The 16,432-nt window shown below is 31.5% G+C and overlaps 1 protein-coding gene across 1 annotated transcript; it reads left to right on the forward strand.

Moving 5' to 3' along the window:
• Window positions 1-5,754: 5,754 nt before the first annotated feature.
• LOC127724945 (uncharacterized) lies at window positions 5,755-10,711 on the forward strand. Its single transcript, XM_052231947.1, has 3 exons — window positions 5,755-6,325; window positions 7,243-7,306; window positions 10,473-10,711. The coding sequence occupies exons 1-3, from the start codon at window positions 6,092-6,094 to the stop codon at window positions 10,709-10,711; spliced, it is 537 nt and encodes a 178-aa protein (XP_052087907.1). The 5' UTR covers window positions 5,755-6,091.
• Window positions 10,712-16,432: the final 5,721 nt, after the last annotated feature.

The following is a 16,432-nucleotide window of genomic DNA, read 5'->3' on the forward strand; positions in this document are numbered from 1 at the left end:
CTTGACCTCAATAGTAAACCTACAAATGTATTATTTCTTTTGATCTACACTACATTAAATTATTCTGTTAATTTTGTGTGAAAGCTGAATGATTAATCAGCTTTTGTTTTTTTTTTCAAAGAAAAGACAAAAAAATATAAAAAAATGAGCATAAAAAATGCAAGCAGATTTTATTTCACTTGTGAAATCAGTGTCATTATCACCTGACATAGGTCAATAATCAAGTTCTAAGTAATAAACAACTATCAACAATTTGGTTGAAACATCATACAAAAATTTCATAACTCTTACCAGAGCATTTTCTGCAATAAAATTTATTTGTTTATTCTTTATTTATATCTGCTTATATTGCTATTTAACAGCAATTGGAAATATCTCAGCATTAGGTATTTGTACATTTAAATACAGGATATGTATTTTTTTTCTAAATGAAGAATGAACACCACTTTAGATAAAAATTAGTAATTTATGTTTTTATGCCCCCGCCGTAGCAGAGGGGGCATTAAGTTTTACCATTGTCCGTCCATACATACGTCCATCCGTACGTCCGCCCGTACGTCCCAAAGTTGGTTACCGTTCTCTAACTTTAGTTTGCCTCAACCAAATGTTATAAAACTTATACCCATGCTTATTACCACAAAATACAGATCAAGATTAAATTTTGGTGGCGTCACTTTAACCGTTCTAGAGTTATGCCCCTTTACAAATGGAAAAAATTGCTGAATTTTTCGTTTCCGTTTTCTAACTTTAGTTTGCCTCAACCAAATGTTATGAAACTTATACACAATGCTTATTACCACAAAATACAGATCAAGTTTGAATTTTGGTGCAGTCACTTAAATAGTTCTAGAGTTATGCCCGTTTACAAATGGAAAAATTGCTGAATTTTTCTTTTCTGTTCTCTAACTTAAGTTAGCCTCAACCAAATGTTATGAAATTTATACACAATGCTTATTACCACAAAACACAGATTAAGTTTGAATTTTGGTGGTGTCACTTTTACTGTTCTAAAGTTATGCCCCTTTACAAATGGAAAAATTGCTGAATTTTTCCTTTCCGTTCTCTAACTTAAGTTTGCCTCTACCAAATGTTATGAAACTCATACACAATACTTATTACCACAAAACTCAGATCAAGTACAAATTTGGGTAGTGTCACTTTTACCGTTCTTCAGTTATGTCCCTTTATAACTTTATATGATATGCAAGCGGGGGCATCATCTGTGTCACATGGACACATTCCCCATTTATTTTTAATATTTGTTGTTGTTGAGAAAGTGCATTTCTAATGCCTCTTTCTAGAAATTATTAAGCCAATTATTAATGGCAAATAAAAAATATACTACTTTTTTGATGATTACCCTTTCCATTCTTCTCAAAATTATTAAATTGCAAATATTTATAAAAAAAAATATGTTTAAAAAATCAGACGGTGTCTAAAATTGAAATATCAAAATAAATATTTGCATCAATATTGCGAATTCTCCATCTTTGGGCAATAGCATAGAAATTTTACAGTAAGATTATGGAAATGACAAGAGCAAAAAAATATTTAAAGAAGTATAGTCAGAAAAAATATTAGACTAGCTATAAAATTGGCTGGATCACAACATTCACGATGCTTTGATTTTTTGCATGTTGTGATGAGCAGTAAAATTGTATACATGTATATTGTGATCAGATATGATGTTTTTGAAACAATAATATCTGTGTTTTGAATTGTATGTCAAAATCAACATTCGGTATTCTTTACTTATTGATGTATTGTCATATATTTTATCTTTGCATAAGGTGTTGTGCTAATATATATTTATGATTTATTAATATAATAGTTAATTGTTCAGGTATCATTCCTATAAGGCAAGTAGCTTGGAACTTTAAGAAAATTATGGAGCCAAAGACATTAGACATTTGACTTTGTTTTTCTTATTTTTGTTATTGTTTTATTCCAATTTATTAATAACATTGTTTGTTAATTTGTTAATTATTTTATTTATTACCTGTATACATTTCTTATATTGACTAAATGTTTAACATTTAGAGAAAATACAAAATACGTTCAAAATTTTGTTTATAAACTTGTCTGGTCACTGGGCTTGTGCATCATGTGTATGGCTAATATTTTTCATCATCTAGTGGCATCATCCATGCAACTTGAAAACTTTCTATTCATCAGTGACTAATGATGAGACACCAAATCAGTTGATAGAGAATCATATTTGTCTTTCCTCTGACAAAAACTGTTGAAGTGCGACTTGGACATGGTGTTCCTGGTATCAGTGGCACCAACAATTTTGTCCAAGTTTAAGATAAGATTACACAGGCAAAACATATTTATGTATTTTCATATAATTTGATGTTTTCAATTTTTCAAATATTCAGAATTCTGTTTCTATATCTTGACAACACTGCATTACATAAATACCATATTGCATGTACATGTACACTTATATAAAGCCACAGTAGTAATATATACTTTTCAATTACATATTATTAAACCATGAAATTGAAAAAAAATAGTCCCATGTTCATGAAATTCCTCAACATTATTTAGTAAATATGATGTGATTCAGTGAAAAATACTCTTAGTTGAGAATTTTCACAGTGAATGCTTCAATTGTTAATTAATTATGAAATATCTCTATTATTTTTTTTTATTTCTAACTAATTTTCATTGGAAACACACCTTTTTTCACTTACCTTATTTAATGTTGAAAATGGGCAGCTATGATGGTGTTGGTGGCCTATAGTCCACATCGCATTAACACCTTATGACAAATTAAATTTGCTCTAGAGTTAAATGCCAAACTTTAATCACACTTGGCAATGATGATGTATGAAAGGTCTTCGATAAACGTTCTCCATTTGGTTCCGAAAAGCATAATTTCTGGTTGAGCTGGTTAAGATTTTAGTGAAACTGAAAATTAAAAAAAAATACATACTCAGTAAACTTCATTGCAAACTACCGAAGATGGACAAGTTCAACTGTTAGCTATTGTTCACTTGTGATACATGTACCTTGTTATAAATAAACAATATATATACAGGAATTTGATGAATGATGTAAAACTCTGTTAAAAAGCAACACACGGTAGAGTAGAGGTGAAAGATACTAGATGAACTTTCAAGTTCTGTAAGTCGAAAACAAACGCCATTGGCAAAAAAACGATAAAAAGACCAACACCAGAATACAAATCACAACATAGAAAACTATAGACTGAGCAACACGAACCCCACTAAAACTAGTACCGCGGGTGATCTCAGGTGCTATGGAAAAGTACGCATATCCTGCTCCACATGAGGCATCCGTCGTGTTGCTCATGTAAGTCCAAACCCGGTGATAAGTCAACTCGGTAGGTCACATTCGATGAAAAGAGGACGGGGTTGTTGTTACAACAATGAAACATATTCGTCGTCATCTGTGAAACATACTAGTATTCAATATCGGTCAACCAACTCGTGATGGCGTCCGTAAAATTTTCGAAGGGATGATTTCAACTTCACCACTTGAAACTCTTGATTTAATGGCTTCCTTTTGAGCTGCAACCCTTTATCGTCAGAGTCAAGATATAATGGCAGACTTAACTGTATCAGTTGTATCATTTATTTCAAGTTCGATAGGATAGATGAGTACAACATAGTCACCAAACTTTGAATTATTTAGTGAGAGGACATCATCTTTATATTGGAAAGTGAAGTTAAATGATAATGCTAGCTTCTTTTCATTCTTTCTAAGAAGCTCCCGTATGAAGTCAGTCCCATACATAGAGCATGCTCAAAAGAAGTTTAATTTCAAATTTCCGAATGCCTTGATTAGTAGTTTCTGAAAAAGTTTGACAACAGTTACATACATGACCATTATGTGAAAGAATACATGAGTACTTAGTCAATAGGAAGTTGATAAGCGATGAAACTTATCTGGGACATAAAATATTAGTATAATAGTCCCAGATCCAATAATGCAGCTCTGAGTTGATAAGCGATGAATCTGATCTGGGACATAAAATATTAGTATAATATTCCCAGATCCGATAATGCATCTCACAGTAACGCAAGCTTACAAAAAGCGTGATACCAAATGGTTAGGTATGTTTAATTTGCAGTTTTATTTAGATGAACGCGTCCAAAATTTGATGGCCGTTATATGTTACAATATATAAGTATTTGATAAACAGGATATAGATGAGCTTTGGATGTGAAATGCATCACACAATATATTTGATATATTAGTAACATGCTCACATAAAGCTTCACCAATGTGTAAGACTATATAAGTTTGTTTTTTTTTTTTTTGTTAACAGGAGGAAGTAGACAAGCAATTAATCTAAAAAATTAATACATCACACAGTATAACAGGCTCACGTGAAGCTAGATACTAAAGTGGGCGTATGACATTTGCGCCGATTTTAAAAAGTTTCGATCTTTCATTGCGCCGATTGATTCTTTCACTTGCGCCGATTAAGCACAGGTAAATTACAGGTGAATGTTATTTTTTAGTTATCAATATAAAAACCTCTTCCGTTAGCCAGTTGTACATATGTTATAAATTGTCAATTATAACATGTATACAACTGTTGTCCCCTGCAAATAGATTGTTGTCGTTTTCATCTGGCACATAAACTGGTGGAGGAAAATCCAGTCTGTTGGTTATGTATACATTTTTAAACGGAATATAAAGACAAATCAAGTGACACTGGTAAATGGCTATCTCAATTTTTGGGCTATCATTCCTCCCCCAGAGGAAATCGAGGACTGCTTCACGTTTAACATTAGGTCTGAAGCTCCTTCTGATGACAGATGTCATGCATTCTTTGACTACGTATTTTTAAAGTATTTATATATGCTTAACTTCACGTTATTCGCCTTATTTCTTGGCAGCTACACCCGTTAAAAATTGTAAGAGGACGAATAACAGTCCTGAATCGTTTCATTCGCATAAATTGACTTCTATTGCTTGAAATCCTTATTTCACCTCCCAGTGTTGAACAGGGGACAACAGCTATATACATGTTATAATTGTAAACAGAAGAGATTTATAATGATAAATAAGAAATAAGAATTAACATTCAATTGTAATCTACCTACACAATCGGCGCAAATGAAAGAAAAAATCGGCGCAAATGAAATGCAAATCGGCGCAAATGCAAAAGTTCTGATTACAATATCTATATTTGTAGTTCCAGAAAAAACGCACCCAACATTGTATGGGACGAACGGATTGAAACACGAACAGACGTTTACCAGTATACACCCTCCTTCGTAGCAGGGGTATACAAAGTAAGATAGTTGTTCTGTAAGTTTTGAATTAACCATGTTAACCGAACAGTTTAAGAATTAAATAAATTTTAAAACAATCAAAAATAGTTTGGAAACAATTCCATTTTAAGACTAGACTAAATGCACTCTTTTTTTCTGTTGTTGTTCATCTCAGAATTTGACTACTTCTGCCTCTATTAATTTTCCATGGCGATGCAACGTAATGTGTCAAATAACTAGTTTTGAAAAAGTATTTTCTCCTTTATTGTGGTTTTTTTTTTTACGATTAGTTTTTCATTATAATGAATATATCATTTATTCCATAGTCATTTGTCAAATAAAATACAAACAGCAGCATTGTAGGTCATATACTTATGCATGTTATGCACCCTTTGCTTTCCTTTTAATTTTTTTAATTATAAATAGAAACATGTTTTTTTTTTAATCTGAAAGTTATAGTTACATGAGAAATACAAAAACCAGTTTCTAAAAATGAACATTGAGTGTATCATGTTTACAGTGACAAACAGAGCATTCAAATCATTTAAACAAAGTTGCATGTAGTATTTAGATTGAGAAGACCGAAAGTAGGAGTTGCGCAGTTGTGACTGCCTGATTGTTAGCAAAAACTAAGTAAAATTTGGCACTTTGCTGTACATAGCAATAGGCCATTGTCGACGCTTGTTTGCTATGTTTGATGGACAATAGGATTTAATTTACACACAACTCTAGTTTATAATCGGATCTAGGCGTTTATGTTTACATAACTTGTTAGTATTGCTGTGTATAAGAATTAGAAAGTGAAAGTAGAAGAATTTGATTGTGAAATATGAAAAATGCCGTATCAAGACATTCGAAAGTATTTTGAAAGTCATGTAAAACTTATCACCCTTGTTGTATTTGTTATTAACGTATTAACTCTAATAATTGTTTTGATAATTCTATGGGCTATGCCAGAACCATCAACCCCTGTAGAGAATTGTGGATACATGTGCCTTAAAATGGAAATGACTTCAGACTATATGAAATGTGGTTGTAGAGCTGAAATATTACAAGAATACACACACAAGGTAAACATTTCTTAATATTTTATCTTAGGTTTTTTAACCGGGAAGTGTTAAAATTTATAGTATTAATGTTTGACCTATTTTCATATACCCCGTTATACTCGACAGATAATTTATTTGACAATCGTTTATTATATATATTAACATATAAACCCAAAGTAGTGGAATTAATTTTTAAAATAATTAAAGTATATTAATTTTCTGAATGAAAAAAAAATCTTATCTTTTTATCAAGTATGTCATAAGCATACTTTAAATTCTCAATAACAATTGAACAACGATGCAGATCTTTTAATTAGATTAATTATACGATATAGAGTCACTGTGTGAAATTACAGAGCCCTATTGGTCTCATACAGATAAATATTTGTGGTTAAAGTCCAGCGATCAACATGCATAAAGTCAATCGCTGTAGATTTAAAGTCAAGCGCTGGAGATGTAGTACAGCGCTGGAGATGTATGCAACGTCCAGCTCTGGTGATGTAAAGTCCAGTAGATTGTAGATGCAAATACCAGCGTTAGTGATGTAAAACTCCAGCGCTGAAGATGTAAAGTCTACCGCTTGAGATGTGAAGCCCAGCGCTGTAGATATAAAGTACAGCGATGGAGACGTTAAGTCGAGCGCTAGACTTACTTTACATTTTAAGCGCGGAGTGTACATCTTTAGCGCTTGACTTTATATCTACATATATGGATATTATATATATCTCTAGCGATAAGATTTTTAATATCTTTATACCGCTAGAACTTACATTTGCAACGCTAGAGTTTACATCTTCAGCGCTTGACTTTAGATCTTCAGCACTGGTCTCTGTATCTGTATGAGACAAACAGGGCTCCGTATAAGATAATACAGTATTGTTTATTTATGTTTGTAACATATTCTTATCAATTTATGTAGTAAATTGTATTTCATACAGACTTTCGATGAAAAATTCATGACTGTATCAAAAGAATACAAAGATATGTTCAAGAGTTCTACAGGTAATAACCATAATAACTACATTTACATAATTGTCTACGTTATTGTTAGAAATACATACAAAGGATGATTTGATTATTCTCCCACTTACATTAATCTTGTAAATAAAATTGAGAATGGAAATGGGGAATGTGTCAAAGAGACAACAACCTGACCAAAGTGCAGAAAATAGCCCAAGGCCACCAATGGGCCTTCAACACAGCGAGAAAATTCCGCACCCGGAGGCGGGCTTCAACTGGCCCCTAAACAAAAATGTGTACTTGTTCAGTGAAAATGGACGTCACACTAAACCTCGAAACATATAAATGAACTAGATTTAAAAAAAAAACTAAATATCTTGATGGTAAAATAATCGTTGACTCCGTTCATCTATCCATTTGATATCCTCAATTCTAGATTGTAAGCAAAAGTCCGAGACTGAAACTTTAAGAAAACCTTCAGTACCCAATGACATTGTTCATTTTTATTTTCTTATTAACGGTTTCCAATAACAACAAAATGAAAAGTTTATATTCATTTAATTTAGAAAGGAAACTGTCGAATGCATTCGGGAACTCTGTAGAAGTTTACAGTATAAGTTTGAGTACAACTATAGAGAGGGGAATGGGACTAACTTTTTCTTATGTAATTGTATATAGAAATTATTTACTGAAATTATAGAAATGTAAAAATGATGCAAAATTCAATGACAAAACTACAAATTTTATTTTTGCTTTAATATAATGTACACAATTCCTTTTCGTTTGTCCCTATATATATATAGATATGGAAAGTCCATATTTTAATTTACTTCCCTTAATTCAATCTATTAAGGAGAAAATGCATATACAAACACTACAAAAGTCTAAAAGTCTGAAAAGACCAGTTTTTGTCTTAATTTGCATGAACTTTTACTCGACATTCTCCAAAAGTATGACTTGTGTCTTAATTTTTCTTGACAAATTCTCATTTATATTAAATTTGTATGAAATTTACTCGACATATTCTCGACATTCTGAATATGGTCTTAAAATTTCTTGACAAATTCTTGACATTTGAATACTGTCTTGAAATTTCTCGACATATTCTCGACATTCTTATTTTTTCTCAGTATGGCTTGACATATTCTGAACATTTTAAATCGTGTCTTAAATTTACTTGACAGTTCTGAGTTTTACAAATCATGACCAATATTCATGATATAACTTTAATCTTTATTTCTCTTTATATGATATACTGTTGTTTCAAGTTACACTTCTTTACAACAAAAATAAAAGCTGGGCATGTAAAATAATTGAAAATTTGGGTATATAAATATTTTTACAAATGCAAATATGGCTATGAAATCTAAAGTATAAAATAATTCAAATGTGGGTGTGTTGATATAAAACAATTTCAATGTGGGTTTTTAAATAATTACAAATTTTGATTCCTAAATCTTATAAATTAAATGATTCAAACCAATCATACTGTAGGCATATTTCATTCTACATTCATAATATTCAATGTTGATATGGTAAATAATTATTATTCCAAAATGTGGTTTATATAAATAGCAAATTATGATGATATACAAATCATTCATTTAACAGAAGAAAAATTTGTGTAATGTCATCTGTTGGAATATATTAAGTATTACACATGGACAGGATGTTCCCCATAAAATTAAGGTATTCCACACCCAAGCGTACACGCAACTGTCAAATAGAAGTTATTGCTTTACCTGTAATCAGCCATACAACTTATCAGTTGACTGACCATGCCACTACAATTTAAAAAGTTTGTTGATAGATGAAAATGAAAATCATCATTTTGATGAAAAAAAATTGAATTGAAATGGATTTTCTTCATCAAAATTATGAAGTTAATTATTTTAACATAAAAACAAATTGAATAATTCCCAAAGATTAAAAGAAAATTATTATCTACTCCAGGAATAATAAAAAAAATGTATTTATAATGGGTCCCATCAATGATTTCTATAGAAATCATCGGTCTTATGAAATGGTTCTCAAACAGACATGCCTAATATAGATCTAAACATTTTTTTCTTTTCAGGAAGGAGTTATCACAAATATTTATTTTTGATAAAAAAATTATAAAATTCAACACTCAAATTTGAATAAAAAATGTTTTTGGGTTGTTCTAAAAAATGAATAAGGTTTTTGAATCAAGACGGGAACAAATTCTTTGACCTAAACGAAAGGCCCCCCCCCCCTCTTTTTTAGCCACACAAACCCAAAAGATGAATTGTGGGGTCCAAAAGAGATACAAGACACCTATTTTAGAAAAGCAAATTTGACTGGCAGTTTTGCGAACTGCAAAAATCTAAAAAATTTAGTTTAGCCATAATAAAAAGGAGTATATAACAGCAATAGAATGTCATAAACAGTGCAGAATAAGTCTGTTCACATTTCAGGCGAAATTTATACTGTTGAGATAGTGTCAAGACATATTTAGGACTGTCAAGAATGTGTCGAGACATATTCAGACATTATTTAGAATGTCAAGAATATGTCGAGATATATTCAGACATTATTAAGAATGTCAAGAATATGTCAAGACAGATCGAGACAAATTTAAGACAGTCAAGAATTGGTCGAGACTAATCCAGACTCTTATCAGATGATACAGGAAGTGTCGAGAAATTTTAAGACAATGTTCATACTGTCAAGACACTTGTCAAGAAAAATCAAGAACCTTATTAGACAAATTCATACTATGTCAAGAATTTTTAAAAATTATTCAGACAAATTAAGAATGTCGAGTAAAAATTCATGCAAATTCAGACAAAAACTGGTCTTTTCAGACTTTTTGACTTTTGTAGTGAAAACACCTAGCATTTTTAAGAAAAAGCAAAATCCACGTTTTATCAAAAGGTTACCGTACCTCAATAAAACATTTAGTCAAAATGTGCACATTCCAATTACAGATACCACATACGTCTCTGACAGTATCCATGTATCGTTAAAATCAAGTCGTTGGTGAAGGAGACTGAAGTTGATACAAAGACGGATCCATGCATATACCCCCACTTTAGAAATAAAGAAAAAATCCAAGTTTGCTTTATTCGCAACGATTTATTTTCGCGGTTTTTTTTCTGCTCGCAAAAGTCGCGTCAATAAAATGCACACGAAAATTGATACTGTATCTATAAACATAATTCATATGCGTGTATATACTTTTTAGTCAAAGTGTATGAAGGTTACATTGGAGATGTAAAACCTGTAGCCCATTTGATTGGTGAAGAAAGAGATAAGCCAACAAAAGGTAACGCTCAGCATTCTTATCATACAGATACAAACAACAACAAAAAAAAATACCCACGGATAGAATTGGCCACAAACTATGAATTGTATTGCTTTACTTCAACTATTTGTTTTCTTCTTCTAATGTTTGCTAATTTCAAAAAGATGTTATCATTTTAGAGGAAAAAATATTGCCATCAACCTACCCACACTTAAGTCAATATAGTTCGGGTAAAAAAGGAATACACAATTGAAAAGAATTGTCTAATCAAAAGAAAAGTCTATTCAAAATGCTTAAAGGGATAACAGAAGTAAACCCCCCTCAATTGTGTACAGTATAGTAAACACCAATTACACAAACCCGGCGCCTCCGAAAAATTCCATCGATGTAAACTTTATGACTCTTCTAAATGTCTTGATTATTTTTGTCGTTTGGCTGCTGTCTCAAAGACGTACAAGTCACATCTCCTTTTATTCGTACATACAGACATACTCAAACTACAGCGCATGACAAATATAGCTTGACTAGTACATGCAGTTGTGTTAAACGACTTGTACATAGTAGATTTACGTGTAGCACAACGTCGACCATTTCACAAAATATCTTACGAAAAAAAAATACTCGCAAGTCATGAACATTTCAATATAATTTACGATCATTTTTGTTGTCGTAAGATATTTTGTGAAAAGAACTCATATGGGATAAATGAGGATTATGTATATCAAAAATACTAAATATTATAGATTGTTATAAAAGATTAATTTTTATGACTTAGAATCAAATTCGGCGACCAATTCGTACATGTATAAATAATGCTTGTGTTTTTTTTTTTAAGTTGAAACTATTCAAATAGTTAAAATAATTGAGGATCGTTTGTTATTTATGTGGTTAAACAACTGTCAAATCTTGTCAATTTAAATTCGATCAGTACAATGGTTAATTATGCATAGGAATGTGTAACAAGTACAATGGCTAATTATACATAGGAATGTGTAACATATATGGTCATATATAACGCATTGAATTTTTTAACGCTATACATTCAGAACATTTCTTCATTTATATGAATGAATTAATATCTAAATATTAAAGTGCAACCTAAGTTATAACAAACAATTATATTCAATTATCGCACCTCGGATAAATTATGACGTTATGATTCAATTTGGTTTAAGGTTGATTCATGATATACCGCCGTCTTGGATTGTACAATCGCAGTACAAAATTGGTCTAGTTATTTGCTCAATTCTGCAAATTTGGAGACAGATTTGCAATTTATTGGTTAGACTTTTATTAATATAAAGACAACTAGGCGATTTATAGTATTATACAAAATATTTAAACAAATATCAAATTTTGTGATTTTAGAATCAATTTTTTCAAATAAGCCAATTAAGGGGAGATAACTCTTTTAGTAAAAAAATATATCCTGGACTGATAGGGAAATTTTTAATTTTTACTTGTAGCAACAAAACAAGTTCGGTGACACCATATTTTCATATTATTTTTTTTTAAAACATTATAAGACCTATCTTCTCACAATTTATTAAAAATTCTATCTCATAGATTTCTTTTTATGCACACAAATGTGTTTTTTCATGAACAATCTAACCAAATTTAGGCAATTTTCAACGACTCATAGCTTGGAAAATAGCACGGTGACCCATACTTTTTATTATATTTTTGAAAAAAGCATAGTAAAACTTTCATTTTTGCAAAGTATAAGAAAATTCTGTCTCAAAAAATATATACTTATGTCAATATGATCTACCTTAACGCCGTCACGTGGTGACTCCATATGGATCCGTATTGGGTCAGTAGATTTCATATGGGGTTCATGACGTCACATTCACTATTAATGGTGACGTCATTTATTAATGTTATAGTATTTCATTGCTTATTTTTATACATAACTTAGCAGGAAAAGTCCCGTGTGCGATAAATTTGTTATACGGTTCACCACTGACCCCCTAAGGACCCATAGAGGGCGAGTAAAATCCATAGGAGATTCGGCATTCGGCCTCATCCCCTATGGATTTTACTAACCCTCTATGGATCCGTATGGGGTCAGTAGCAAACCATATACCAGTAATTATCAGCCATCCAAATAGACATGTGTATGATGCACTGTCATGATATGATACGCATTATGTTTTCATTATTGAAAAAAATATAAATAAATAGAGTTCAAATTTAGACGAAAATATAGTACGGCATGATATCAATTGACCATATTATGGCATAGATTTATTTTTAGATGACACAAAAAAGGAGATATTACCGGTCAAGAAATGGTACAGAGGAAACAACTGCCTTTTGTTAAACGGTGTAAAACTACACAGAGGGCGGGTTCGTGTCCCGGTCAGTGGTTTTTATCATGTGTACAGTGCTATTGAATTTAACTATCAGTTAATACGGGACACTGAGCACAACACAATTGAAGTACATTCTAAGAATCCGAACATGAAACATGCAATATACAAATCAAACATAAAAAATTCCAAGAAAGAGGACGAGATAATGTGCACACAACATCCGTATGAAAGTTCGAAGAATCTTATTTTCTCAAGATATGATACATACATCAGTGGTGATATTTATTTGGAAGCAGGAGATGAAATTTACGTCAAAGTGGCAAACATATCTTATGTTTTAAGTCCACCCAAAAATATATTTGGGGTACTTTTAATCTGATATCAGTGCAAACCATTTGTAACGTTTTTAGGTTGTTAAACTAACTCAAAGGACTTTTTCATTAATAACAGTTTCTGTTGCTTTTTAATCTGCTATGTTATTGGTTTTAAAAAAAATATATACGGGTTGACTTTTAATATAAAACATTAAAAAAAAGGAGTATTTTCCATAAACAAAATGAAGCAAAAATATTTCCAATGATTGTCTTTGATCATCAAGTTCGTTGTTATTACCATTCTCAAGTTTGATAACATCAAGCGATAATATCGGGTACTTTTTTTCTTGCAGCTGTTTTTGTGTCGTATATATGTTTTTCAATGAAGTATTTTGTGCCATTTTTTCTGTATATGAAAATAACACTTTATGAATTTCGTGCGTTCGAAGCGTTTCTTTTAAATTTACCTTCACCAGGAACTCTCAAACGTGAAAATGTAAAATCCAGGGATGAATAAATAAGTAGAAACATTAAGAGCTACAGATATAACCATAAAGGAACCTATAAAGAAGAGCAATATTTAACGAGTTGGCATCTTTGTTTCCTTAAGTCATATATTATTCCACGGTACATGTTTGTGCTTTTTCACCTGTAATGCGAGAGGACATTTGCGCTCCAAACTCTATGGACGTTTGCGCTTTAAACTTTGATACACCTGTATTAAATTGACAGGACATTTGCGCTTTTACCTCTAAAATGTTAATGAGTTTTCATTGTTACGCAAATTAAGATCAGCTGATATTTGTACCATTTAAACGAGTTAAGCGCGGAAACTAAATTCCTCTTGTGTTAATTCTTTTGCATAGTAAGTCCGAGGAAATCTAACATCGTTGTTTATGTAAGCTTATTTCAATTTTTGGAGATCAAAATGATTTTCCTACCAATGACTGTTTCTACATATTTACATCCCTGGCTTTCAAATGTTTGGGTTTGAGTATTTCCGAGGAAGGTGAAGCCAGAAAAAACACTTCGGACACAAGAAATTCTAAAAGTTATCTTCGTTTACAGTTCATTATGAATTTGAAGAAAAGTGTCATGGTTTTGTTATTAGGAATTTATTTTTATTCAACACGAGCATGGTGGCGAAAGATTCAGTCATTATGACTCTCTTAGGAATAGTCTATAGAAATTAAACATGTGAAGGAAAATGGTTCCATACATTTCTTCCAGCTTGGGTTAATGAGGACGAAAATCATAAAGCACATCACTTAAATGGCTAATGTCCTATAAAAAAAAGCGCAAATGTCCTATAAAAAAGCACAAACGTCCAACGTATTCCACTGAAGTCTATCCTAAAGGAGGAGGTTGAGTACTGAAAAAATATTTCGACCAGCCATATGTTTATGTGTCAGTCCAATGTAAGAAACCTTCCCAATGGTTATCCTCCTTTATAACATATCTTTCTTAAATTCTCAAATTTCTAAATTATTCAGAAACTTAGGTCCAACTCTTTTAGGAAAATTTGACCTTAGATGACGCTATTTTATCATTCTCTTTATGTCCGTTTTGGTCATCCAATGCACTTTCCGACACAAAAATAAAACAGATTGAATAATACATGATTTCATATTCAAAAGGCAAGGTTACGCTGTTCATCATAGATCAAAGGCTCTACTTTTAAAATATAATAGCTCACTCAAGGTCAAGTTAAATAGTTGTTTGAATCGACAAATATAAGTCTTGGTTGCGATTTGCTTTGCACACCATTTCCTTTTATGTCAAATGTATGTTGATAATAATAAGTATCCTGTCAATATATTGAACGACATTATGTTCTCTGGGGAGAAACCATTTTGATTTTCTTAAGGGCGGAGGTGGAAACTCTTATTCTGCATTTTTTCACTGCATAAACAGAAAATAAAAGCGCTGTTCCTTTGATATTTGGTTTTTTTTTTTTTTTTTTTTTTTTTTTTTTTTGCTGTGCATGTTCAGATTTTGTGTCATGCCGGGATGGATACCCCATATCCTTTGGTTTTTTCTATTATATTTACGGAGTTTGTCTCTCGTGCTGTGTGGAGGCCGTACAAAGTTTCCCCGTGCTTGATAGGTATGTTCTTCTGTATTTTTAAAGTTATGGTGTTTTTATTCTTGAGATAACTTCTCTTATGTGTGCCACATCATTCTTTAAATTTTAGGCCAGTTTGTTTACTAAAACTTTTACAAGACGCACACCACCTATATATATATGGCCGTCATTCCTATCCATCACGTCAAATTTTTCACTTCCAAACGTTTTATGGGGGCGGGATCAATGTACCGGTATTTATACATCAGACCGTACTGGCTACCTGAATTTTCGGATACAACATATGCCCTCAATTTTAGAATTCATTCATACATTTTTGTATTATTCAAAATTATCAGTCACTATATGTTCTACCAGGATCCTCAGTCCTTCATCTTTCATCTGATACCTTAATTACTAATATATATTCTTCATAGCTTTATATTTACACCGGCCTATGCGTTACAAAGTCTATCCAAATTATTTTTGTAAATACTTCCGCCCCCGTCGGTTCTAGGGGCCGTCTTAAACTTGCAGTGAGATGATCTTTTTTTTTTTGTTCCGTGTTGAAGGCCTCAGTGTGACTTTGAGATGAAGAACAGCAATAAAAGCGCTGTTACTTTGCTTTTTTATGGTTTTTTTTTTCTCTTTTTGCTGTGTATGTACAAAAAATGTACTGATTTTGTGTCATGGATGGATATCCCATATCCTTTGTTTTTCTATTATAAGTAAATGTTTATTCTGTATACTTACAAAACACACAATTACTTAACAAAATTGGATCACTTTAAAATTGAAAAAATGCACAACTACAAATATCAGTTTCAAAGTACATTTGTAATTTTGTCAAAAAGGTAAGAACAATTTCCCCTATATTTTTTTCACACGGGTCAATTTTAAAAAAGTTATTCAATCTTTACGAAGATCACCGTGTTTACGCCGAGGTTATAACACCGTAATGATGTATTGTATTGTTCCCAAATTTTATATGGCATTGCTTAAAAAAGAGACAAAAGATACCTAGGGACATTCGAACTCATAAGTCGGACAAAGCCATGGAAAAACACGAAAAAAGACGAAAAGACAAACTGGTTCATAAAACACTACATAAAAAACTAAAAAACCGAGCCACACTACAATTCATTAAAAGATAACCAAAAATTGCATTTTAGATATAGTTTAGCAAATTTTGAATACTGATCCAAA

Source organism: Mytilus californianus, unplaced genomic scaffold, assembly GCF_021869535.1.
Source record: "Mytilus californianus isolate M0D057914Y unplaced genomic scaffold, xbMytCali1.0.p SCAF_14, whole genome shotgun sequence".
Classification (NCBI taxonomy): domain Eukaryota; kingdom Metazoa; phylum Mollusca; class Bivalvia; order Mytilida; family Mytilidae; genus Mytilus; species Mytilus californianus.